Consider the following 12,256-nt stretch of genomic DNA (forward strand, 5'->3'; position numbering starts at 1 on the left):
AGGCCAGGCACGGTGGCTCATGCCTGTAATGTAATCCCAGCACTTTGGAAGGCCAAGGTGGGCAGATCACTTGAGGTCAGGAGTTTGAGACCAGCCTGCACAACATAGTGAAATCCTGCCTCTACTAAAAACACAAAAAAGTCAGCCAGGCGTGGTGGCGCATGACTGTAGTCCCAGCTACTCAGGAGGCTGAGGCAGGAGAATCACCTGAACCCAGGGCGCAGACGTTGCAGTGAGCTGAGATCGCATCACTGCACTCCACCCTGGGCAACAGAGTAAGACCCCATCTCAAAAATAATATTAATAATAATTATTATTATTATTTAGTGATGTTCAAATATCTAATGGTTTCATTAATAAGTAGGAGAAATACCTGATGATGAAGCTCCTCTAGATTTTCTTTCTTTTTAAAATTATCAGAAAAGTAGAGGCAACGTAATAAAATGACCAAATGGCTGCATTACAGAACCCTGCAAATAGAGAGTACTGCAAATGGAGCACTGGAGGATGACAATGCTGAATCTGGCCTACTGACATTATTGAATCTCTCCTTGACAGCTGTGACAGGAAGCACTTGTATCTTCTGGCTAGTTCTAAGTCTCTCTTCACTGATGTTCAAATAATTCGTGTTTAAAATGAATAGTAGATCAAGTAGATATGACTGCACAGAAAAAGGCGAAACACACATTCCAGAAACAGTTCCCCAACACCCAGGCACAAAAGCCCACCCATCTCACCCTGAGAAAAAATGAATGGAGGGCAAACACTTTTTACTTCAAACAACGCAAAACAAGGAAAGCTAAAAATAAAGAAAGCATACCCATGTTTCTTTTCTTGTGTCAGGTGAATTCTCCACGAATATGACATGGGTAGCCGTCAAATACAAAGTACCTAGAGCTGCTTTTTTAGGAGACACTCGATCTACCAAGCGGACATTTTCAACCTAGAGAAATCGGCATGATGAAAAGAGTTACCGTAAAGCAGAAGAGCAATTCACGAAATAAATGATAACAGGGTAAACTCACACTTACTCCAAAATACAATTTTTTGAGAATTCCCCCAATAATAAAAACCAAAAACTTCCCCTTAAGTTAATCGGATCTCAGAGTAGGATTCTGTATATTAAAAGATGAACATTCAGCAGTTATGAAAATATGAGTTTAAAGGTACCACAAAAGATTTGTAGATCCTATTAAGAATACCCTCCTCTCTGGGTTTTACAATGGTCAATGCTTTCATTTCATTATAATTATATTACATTTCTAATTTAAAGCAGAAAGTGTATGTGTTAATGTTCTGAGTTTACACTATGTATCAATTACATTCTATGAAAAAGAAAACAGCACATTTTCCTATGTGTTTCTAGCTTGCAGAAATGGCCTTAAGGCTGTTTGCTTCCATATAAACTAGTAGGAAGTATAAACATACATATGGGAGAAAAAAGTATCAGAGAAATGTGGAAAACATACCATTTCAAGATCCTTACATTCATTTATAACAAAATCTTCCTAATGAATGGCATTATCACCACTCAGCTAAAATCCAAACTGCCAGAAGAGATTTCTAGAAACAATTTTTACAAAGCATACATCTCTTATATGCAGACCAATTTTAAGGACATGTGCACTGAGATCATCCTAACATGAAATGTAATGGAAATGACAAGACAATCTCTACAGAGCGAGAGAAAACTGAAGCAATGGTAATTCTAGTAAGACACAGCCACCATAACCACCAGAGGAACATTCCTGTAATGACCACAGGACACAGCAATCCTACCACTGCCAAGGATCAACCACCTGCAGAGAAACACTGACTCATCCCTCAAGCCAAAATGGTATTTGCTTCCATGAGGCAGCTTAGGAACTAACACATTGTATTCGCTCCATTCTTCAGTTTAAATAGAAGCTGTGGGCCGGTGCAGTGCCTCACATCGTAATCCCAGCACTTTGGGAAGCCGAGGCGAGTGGATCACCTGAGGTGAGGAGTTCAAGACCAGCCTGGCCAACGTGGTGAAATCCCATGTCTCTACTAAAAATACAAAAATTGGCCAGGCACGGTGGCTCACGCCTGTAATCCCAGCACTTTGGGAGGCCGAGGCAGGTGGATCACGAGGTAAAGAGATCGAGACCATCCTGGCCAACATGGTGAAACCCTGTCTCTACTAAAAATACAAAAATTAGCCGGGTGTGGTGGTGGGTGCCTGTAGTCCCAGCTACTCAGGAGGATGGGGCAGAAGAATCGCTTGAACCCAGGAGGCGGAGGTTGCAGTGAGCTGAGATTGCGCCACTGTACTGTAGCCTGGCGACAGAGTGAGACTCCATCTCAAAATAAATAAATAAAATAAAATAAAATAAAAGTACAAAAATTAGCCTGGGGTGGTGGCAGGTGCCTGCAATCCCAGCTATTCGGGAGGCTGAGGCAGGAAAATCACTTGAACCCTGGAGGCAGAGGTTGCAGTGAGCCAAGATTGTGCCACTGAACTCCAGTCTGGGTGACAGAGTGAGACTCCATCTCAAAAAAAATAAATAGGCCAGGCACGGTGGCTCACGCCTGTAATCCCAGCACTTTGATCATGAGGTCGGGAGTTCAAGACCAGCCTGGTCAACACGGTGAAACCCCGTCTTTACTAAAAATACAAAAATTAGCCAAGCGTGGTGGCCGGCACCTATAATTCCATCTACTCGGAAGGCTGCGGCAGGATAACTGCTTACAACTGGAAGGCAGAGGTTGCAGTGAGCCGAGATCGCACCACTGCACCCCAGTCTGGGCAACAAGAGCAAAACTCCTTCTCAAAAATGAATAAATAATAGAAGCTGTGGTCCTGATCTAGCTTGGGAGTCTCAGACTTCCCATCTACTCCAAGGGAAAGCCAGGGGAGTAGCAGACCTCGTGAACATTCCTCAGAACACCAAGAACAAACAGGACCGAAGACCTCCCATTGCCTCAGTTTCCTCTATGCCCTTAGAGCCAAGCCAGCCCTCTAGGAGTAGCTCTAGAGGGTCCCATCTCACTTCCTCCCAATTTTCAGAGATCTACTGAGGTCAATTTACATATTATAAATATCTGTAGTCATGCAATTTACTCTGGAGCATTGTGAAATTCCTGAGGACTTGTGAAAGTCTATGTATGTTAAAGACATACATTCAACAACAGTGCCCTTCACCTACCAGCTTATGTTTTTTCTTTTTACAAGAATTCTTTTGTTACTGATATGCTGCACATTCTCTTGTATGGTTATCCATCATGGTGTATTTTTTGCGAATGGTCTTCATATCACTGGTTTACTTTCCTACTGGGTGATCAGCATTTCTTACATGTTTATAAGAACTGTTTATACAGTAAGGCTAGTAGCCCAAGGCCCAATGAGCTTTTATAACTGCGTCCTTACCAAACTTTTTAAAATTAATTCTAGTATGAATCTCCTGAATGTTCTGAGTAGCCAAATATTTTCTGTAATAATGTGTTGCTTCCTTTCCAATATTTATCTTTTTTCCTTGTATAATAGCATTAATTAGAAACTTCAGAGTAACTATAAATAGCATGGAGACTACAGTCACTCTTGCATTGTTTTTCATTTGTTGAATAACAGCTTTGTTGAGATATAACTCATATACCATACAATTCACCCATTTAAATGTCCTATTCAATGGTTTTTAGCATATTCACAGCACTGTATACACCATCACTGTGCAAGCATTAACACACTATTTTAAAACATTTTCATCACCGCAAAAAGAAACCCTGCACCCATTACCAGTCACATCCCAGTTATTCCCCCAACCACTCCAGCCCAAAAAAAATCAATTTACCCTCTGTCTCTATAGATTTGCCTATTCTGAACATTTTGTATAAACAGAATCATACAACATGTCATACTTTGATACTGCTTTCTTTCACTTAGCAATCATGTTCTCAATCTATGTTTCAATCCAAGTTCATCTATTCATAGAATGTATCAGTGCTTTACTTTTTGTTGCCCCATGATATACCATTATATGGACATATCATATTTCATTTACCAATTCATCAAATGATAGACATTTCAGTTGTATCTACATTTTGACTACCAGGAATAATGCTGCTATGTACTTTTGAGCATAAGTTTTTGTATGGACATATGCTTTCATTTATCTTGGCTATACTTAGGAGCAGAATTGCTGGGTCATTTGGTAAGTCATATAGTAAGGCTTTTGATGAGCTTCTGGACTATTTTCCAAAGCAGCTGTGCCATTTAATATTCCTACCACCAATATACAAGGTTCCAATTTCTCCACATCCTTGCTAACACTTATTATAATCTTTTTTGATTATAGTCATCCTAGTATGTGATCTCATTGTGGTTTTGATTTGTACTTCCCTGATAGCTAACAATATTGAGCATCTCTTTATGTGCACCCATTTTTAATGGAACACTTATTATCTTTTACCATTGAGTTTCATGCTGATATTTACTATCGCATTGTGAAAGTGACCTAATCCTAGTTTACTAAGAGTTTTGATTTTTAAAAATCAGAAGTGAATGTTATGCCTTTTTGATATGTATTTGGATAAATATTTGTTTTTTTAACTCTAGTCCTAAATTATCAATAATAGTAATAGATTTCCTAATCTTTAAAGGAGTCTTGTGTTCCTGCTATATGGCCAACTTGAAATCACAACTACGTAATTCATACATAGTCATTATATATTGGTATTTTAATTCCTTGTATTTTCCCCGCCATAGTTGTTATTTTGATTTTTTTTTTCTTTTGCATCTATACTTTTAAGAGAGAACCTCCATGCCCTAGCCTATTCATGCTGCTGTTATCAAGTGAATTAACCATGGTTATGATTACATCAATTAATCAGGAAGCTTTCAACATACAAAGTATTTATTAGTTGAAACAAGTATAGTACTTCTTTACACAGAAATAATTCTTTAGTAATGGTTTCAACTTCTTATGTGGTTACAGATCCATTCACTGTTTCCAATTTTTACTAAATCTCATTTTAATATTATAATACCTTTACAAATTATCTTACTGCAGATTTTCAAATTTTTACAATCTTTTAATTCTTATCTGTGGGTAACCCCTCTCTTCTTATCCCTTCCCTCATTCCTAATACTGTGAATTGTTTTCTTTTTACCTCTTTGTGATTAGACAGGCAAAGGTTTTTCTTTAAAGTAACAGGTGTTGGATATATCAACTTTATTTTTCTTTTCTACTTTGTTAATTTCTGGTTCCTTAATAAATGTTTTAACTTGCTTTGCTTGGGCGTGCCATGTGGTTTTTGTCTGTCTGTTTCTAAATTTTCAGATTTCACAGTCAGTTTGTTAACTGTCATTCTTTTTGTTTAATAACAAAAGTTTTTAAATTCAATCATTTTCCTCCAAGTATATCTCAGGTTGCATCCTGTGAATATTATTCATAGTATCCTCATTCTTCTTTCTAGATGGTCTATAATGGCAGTTTTTATTTCTTCTTTGACTTGTAAGTTTTTAAGGGGAGCATTTTCCAAATTCTCATATGGTTGGGATATTTTACTTAAACTTTTATCATTAAACATTCTATTTTAAACTAACTACAATAAAGATATTATGAAAGTATGGGAGGAGAAAAATAAGGGGATAGAAACTTTATTGAGATAATCATATTCAGCATAAGATAATACTTTGAGGCAAAAATATTTGATATGGATTATTCTCCCTACAGAAGTAGAGGAAGCTGTATCACTTAAATTATTTTTAGAAAAGCTCAGTGGAGCAGACTAAGGTACGCACATGTTGAGAGATTAGAATACTGCCATTGAGATGGGATTTTTCCATGTCTTTTTGTTAACTTTGGATGCTGCTGCAGGAAAGTTACATTCCAAAATTTGGCAATAGTTCCTACAGGTCCCAGAGCTGTCAAAAGCAATTTTGAAGACACAGAGAGGGAAAAAAGAAATAAGGAGGGGAACACCAACAGTATGATTTCCCAGAGATACTAACAATTAAAAATGAATTATAAAAATTAAAATTCAGTTGTCTTAGATACGTTATGAAGTCAGAAGGCACTGTTCAGGGACCACCTCACAGTTTATACTAAGAGGTTGAAAACGATCTAAAATGAAATAAATTTCAGAGTTTGGGCACCATCTTGAAGACCCACTGACTCAGTAATTCAGCCTTACCGTTGGGCTAACTTAATTCTGTCTCATCTATACATATATGCTGTACATACTACAAAGTAATAAGGCCAGTTTTATACTTAGGGAGAGCTAAGACTAAGGAAACAACCAGCTTCTCAAAACAAAATTGTTGCAACTCATTTGCCTGCTCCCAGGAGCACTATGCTTAAGACATACGAGGTATTCATACTCTAAAAAAGGCTATGGAAATCTATGCAAAAGATATTACAATATATTATTAATTCTTGGATGTACATTTTTTACATTCTGGTATTTCTAAAAATGGGACACATCTGATGACTCATGTGTAAGAAGCTATTGTGTCATTTCATTGGCAGCGCTTCTTTCTTCTTTTGTGGTTCATAAAATCTTGCTGCCTCTTAGCATCACTGATGTCTTAGATTTGTTGAAATGCGATAAATTTAGTCTTTAGCACATAAAAGATAATAACTGAAGCCATGGGACTAAAAAAGGTTACCCAGGGCGAGCAGGCAGAGTGAGAAGAGATCTGAGGAAAGCCCAATGTTTAAAGGTCTAAATGAAGAAGAGGAATCAGAAAAGCACAGAAACAAAGAAATGGACAGGCAGGAGGACAATCAGGAGATTCTGCTGTCAAGAGGATTGCAGAGATAGTATTTTAAGAGAGAAGGAGTGTCTATGTCAAATGCTGCTGAGAGATGGAGTAAGGCAAGAACTGTAACTGGCCCACTGGATTCAGGAACATGGGAGCACTGGTGGTCTTAGCAGGAGGGGTCCTGGAAGCATGAGGATCATAAGCCATGAAAGAGCAGCTTGAGGTGTCAACTCCCAGGCACTGAGAAAGTAGATACCACTCTTTGCCAAAGTGGGGTTTGAGCGGGCAGAAGCAGATAGTCTGACCACTCGAACTCCACCCCGGAGCAGCAAGAGCCACCTTAGCTTTTCAGAAGCAACTGGCACGTCAAGACATTTGAAGGAAAGATGCCTGTTAGTGCTACCAACCGGGGCATCTGCACTTGTGATACACACGGGAAACAAAATGACTCCATTAGGCCGGATTGAGAAATACATTTTAAAGGATTAGAAGGAGATGGGGATCGCTGAGCAAAGATTTGTTTATCCTGCTTATATTGCTTCTCCAATCCTAACAAACTTTCGCCCCCAGCTTTCAGAACTTGCCTTTTTAAAACTAGGAAACATGTACTTCTTTATTTAATGTTTAAAGATTTGGAAATATAACAGGAAGAAAAGAAAATCACCCCTAGGACCATAATCCAACACAAGCACTGTTAGTCTTTTGGGAAAAATGCCTATACCTCATGTTAAGTGTTTCTGGGGTTTTTTGATTGTTTGTTTGTTTTTGTTTTTGTTTTTTTAATTAGGTAGTGAAGCACCACAGGAAATAATCTCCAGGGATGGAGTGAACAAATCTAATCTAAACTGTCTGAAGGCACCGTTTCATTGCAGTATCAACCCTTCCTTTGCCAAAATCTTCAGAACAGTTGGCTATATACCATAACGCACTGATGGTTTGGAGGAGGGGAGAGTAATTAAGGAAGAGCTAGGTAATTAAGGAAGAGCTGTGTCACAAGGCAATGACACATAAATGGGTGGTGAGTCGATCTGCAACGTGAACTAATTCAGCAGCAAATGATTACACCAGAGGAGACTGTGAAAATGCAAACCTCCATGGGAACTGGCAGAAATTCTGGGGAAAGCTTTGGACTTCTAAAGAAAAGAGAACTGGGGCATTTCAAAGAACTCCACCAATATCTATGAATCAGGCCAACCCCAGTTGTCAGTTTGTTTATGAAAAATCACCAAATAACAATAAAAACAATAACAAATATTTTTCGATATTCGACATCCATGCACTGCACTGCACACTCTATATACCTGAGCTCAAGTTAATCCCCACAGTAACCCCCTGAATTACAGGTTCTTGCATAATCCCCATTTCATAGTTCTGTTGAACTTGAGACTTGACAAACTTTCCCAGATCCTGCAGGGAACAGGTGGCGTGGCCCGGCCACCATGGGTCTCCAACCTTTCGGCTTCCCTGAGCCACACTGGAAGAAGACGAATTGTCTTGGGCCATACCACACACATAAAATACACTAACAACAGCTGATGAGCTTAAAAAAAAAAAAAAAGGACCATGCATAATTTTCATGATATCCACCCCCACAGACAGGCAAAAACATCCTCACATTCAAAGGGCAGGACACCCGTGCTAGAGCTAAGGTCTGTCTAACTTCAAAGCCACGTTCATCCTTCACCATGGCTGTGGTGGGCACTTGTAAATGCCTTTGAGGTCATTGTAAAATTATTATTCAAAATTAATATGTTTAGCATAGTCAGTTAATAATTATTGTAAGAAATCTTATACATGAAATTAGTATTTGAAAATAGAATGCTTTAAGACAAAATTATACTGTAAAACTATATTCACAAACCACTATGACAATATTATTCTTTTAGATAAACCCAAAAACAAAAAGCTTGGCAATGGATACAAGAGCCCAAAGATTGACACTAGCAGACTTTGGGGATTCTCAGAACTAATAAAAGAGACAGAACACTAAACAACTAATTCCATTCAAAAAGATGCCTATGTGTGGCACTGTGTCAGGTTCTGCAAAAAAAAAGCAAAAGGGTGAACAAGGTAGCGTCTTTGTCTATCTTCAAGAATCTTATAGATTCAATGGAAAAGACTATGCCCCAGTTTAATGGCTTTTTTGAATTCCTGTCCTTCTTCTCTTGGGGTTAGACTGAGGGGCAAAAAGGGTTTCATCATCTTTTCTAGGCCAAGGCTGAAAACGTTCAGTCAAAACCCTGGGCCCCACCACCGCACTTCCAGGTCTGAAGAGGCCACACTGGCGGCCCAATATAGGTCCTCCTTGGTCTTCCCTTCACTGCCTGGGCGTCAGGAAGACCTCATAAATCACCGAGAGACAGAGCCTTTCTTCAGTGATCCTCTATTGTGCCACCTTCGAATTTCAATCTTAGTAGAATGTGGGTCTTTCTATCCTGCAGGTCAAATATTGAACTGCTGAACATTCAGGGTTCCAGAATCATCTCAGACTACTTGGGTAAGTAAAGTTGCTCCGTAGGATGAGGAATCCAAAGTGCAGGGCCGGGGTGCCAGTCACTGAAAAGGACAGAAAGCAGTGGCACTGGCTACCGACTTTTCTCAGGCCAAAGACCAAGTCCTCAAAACCATATAAATCAGGCTCCAGATCACTGTCAATCATCTGGGGGAAGAGATCCAGGGACTGTTTAATAGAGAGAAATCAAAATCTCTGCAGCAGCCAAAACCAAAGACAAGTTTATGTTCTAATCTAAGAAAAGCAGCTAGATAAATAGTTTGTTGTGCTAAAATTGGTATCATGACATTTTCTAACTCTACCAACATGAAAAGAAAATTATTTGTGAGTCAAGAGGCCTGGGCTCTGGTTCTGGTTCTGAAATTGAACTGCTGGGAGCAGGCAGTTTAGACATTATCCCTGCATTTTGACTTCTGTAAGGGATCTAAAGGGTCTTTAATGTCTCTCTCCTTCCTAGCAGACTGCAGCTGTGACCCAGTGGTACTTCATAGACTACCTATGAGGATACAAAATGGCAACAGTGAAAATGCATACAATAATGACTCAATATTAAATTTTCTGGAAATTAAGTCACTCAGTAACCTGGATGGCCAACACGACTTTTGTGATTTACTGAGGAAAGGAAGCATCAGCCACAGCAGCAATGATGCTCTAACAGCCTCTGAAGCTGGCCCAGAGGCTGCACTGATATCCAGTGTTCTGGTCCCAAAGGACTGTGATAAGCATCCCAAGGCCGAGGGCACCAAGCCCACCAGCCTGGAGGAACAAGCTGCCCAGCCACAGTGGCTCTTTTTCATTTTCCAGATTCCTTCCCCATCTCGAGCTCTGCTTCTTTTTTGCTTCTCTTGGGGAGTTAGGAAATCACTGGCTAGAAACCCTAGAGCACTTGGTAACATTTCCTGAGTTATTTCTATCTCTCATAATTAATTATCATTTGGATTTAAAACTGAATTGATGAAGTGTCTTGCTGTACTGTTAAAAATAAAGACTTTCATTTGACTTTATTTTAAAATCTATTTAGCACATCCATCCATCCATCTTCTTTTCTTTTTGCAATCTTTAATGTTGATATTCAAGCTACACAGCATGCAGAACAATCTTAGTGTCTCAAATGAAATACGCACCCCTTAGTCAGAAAATGCCTGAGTGATAAGGAGACCTTGTGCAGAAACAAAATTTGAGACCACTACAGTAATGAGAAGCTAAAAATTCAGGCAGAGTCCTTTTTTTCTCAATGTTCTTCCACTGTGAGTAGAAATGTTATATGAGCCACAAAATGTGCAGGTGTAAAGCACAAAAATGAACATTAATATTGCACTTTAAAATACACAACAGTTAATGTAGTTCTATTACATTGTGCAGTAATTAGCACAGTGATTAGGAGAATGTAGTGAGGGCGCAGGGCATTGGCTGTAAGAAGCACTCACAGGGCACCAAACAGTCAGGACAGAATGTCGTGAGAGCGGCTGGTGTTCCTCCAAGATATGGGGACCAGGATCCCAGGGCCTGCTGGCAGCTCAGATAAGACACATCCACCACCTGGGGGTGTGGAAGGTCCCAGGGAAGGGAGCCGCTCTTAGATACCAAGGTTGGGAGGATGGTTCTGGGCATCAGTTTTACCGTTAAACAGTGCCCACCCTCTCAGTCCCTACTTAACTAAGTCCTGATGCCAAATCCAGGCAATCCAGGATGAATTTTTCAGAAAAGCTTACGGCAAAGGAGGCAGCATAACTGTGGTGCGTTCCTTTTAACCCTTCCCTCAAGCAGAGGGAGCAAGAGGAGGAAGGGTAGTAACAACAATGAAAATACTTTTACCACTGACCACACAACTACTGAGCATCAGATACTGTGCTAGGTATTATCCATATGCTATTTCTAACCTTAGCTGAGACAAAGACATGGTTACTCCATTTCACGGGTGCTAAAATTGAAGGGCATGAAAAGTCCATCAACTGCCCAAGCCTCGCATCTAGAAAGTGGCAGAGCCAGATTTCAAACCAGAAGAGATCCACTTCCCTGGATCTCTCCCATACCTGACCACTTCAGTCTGGGTCTAATATTGCAAATTAAGGAAAAACATCCTGGCTCACAAGTCTCTCCTCCATCGTCCCTGAGATTTCAGTTAGAGAGGAATCTGTTTAACAAGTTAAATGCGCTGGCTACAGCTAAAAGATTTGGTATCTGGTACAGACCAGCTTGGCTGGCCATGTGACCTCCCTGCTTGCTCATTTCTCTTGTCTGGAGGGGCAAATCCCCGAAAGACCCGGTTCTCCCGGTGGTCGAGGGATTCTCTGGGCGGAGCTCTGAAGTGTGCACCAGCATGTTCCACATCGAAAGGTGCAAAGGCCTCCTGCAGCTTTGGAGGAAGCATGCAGGAACCAAGCCCCACTTCTAACCAGCCATGCAGTAATTATAGAAACATCTACCATACAGAAATTCTCAAGTCACTTTTATTTATGGCAGGTGTCACTGTCTGTATAATGGTTGCTAAAAAAAGATGTTTCAAGTTGGAGTTCAGAGTTCCTGAACAAATGATCCCATGTGTAAGTAACTGCATGTGTGAGAGAGGGGAAAAAAGCATACATCTCACTAGTTATTAAAAAATAATTGTTATTGGCTGGGCATAGTGGCTCATACCCATAATCCCAGAACTTTAGGAGGCTGAGGCAGGAAGATCACTTGAGGCCGACAGTTCGAGACCAGCCTGGGCAACAAGATGAGATCCCCATCTCTACACAAAATAAAATAATATCTAGGCATAGTGGCAGGCACCTGTAGGCCCAGCTACTTAGGAGGCTGAAGTGGGCAGATGGTTTGAGCCCAGGAGTTTGAGGTTATAGTCAGACATGATCGTGCCACTGCCTTCCAGCCTGGATGACAGAGTGAGACCCTATCTCTAAAAAATAAATAAATAAATAAAATAATTATTAACAAACATATCCATAACACAGACTTCAGAGTTTTACTTCTTGCTCCCACCTCATGTCCACGACTTCACTTCCCCTGTGTTAAACTCA

At 40.0% G+C, this 12,256-nt stretch overlaps 1 protein-coding gene across 3 annotated transcripts in view; it reads right to left on the reverse strand.

The window, feature by feature from the left end:
* MTMR7 (myotubularin related protein 7) overlaps window positions 1–12,256 on the reverse strand; it is a 119,470-nt gene that overhangs the window by 75,726 nt on the left and 31,488 nt on the right. For all 3 annotated transcript variants that reach the window (XM_031014053.3, XM_055349131.2, XM_055349132.2), the window contains exon 2: window positions 821–943. In XM_031014053.3, coding sequence (XP_030869913.2) covers window positions 821–943 — 123 coding nt within the window. The remainder of the gene's footprint in view (window positions 1–820; window positions 944–12,256) is intronic.

This window comes from Gorilla gorilla, chromosome 7, assembly GCF_029281585.2.
Source record: "Gorilla gorilla gorilla isolate KB3781 chromosome 7, NHGRI_mGorGor1-v2.1_pri, whole genome shotgun sequence".
Lineage (NCBI taxonomy): Eukaryota > Metazoa > Chordata > Mammalia > Primates > Hominidae > Gorilla > Gorilla gorilla.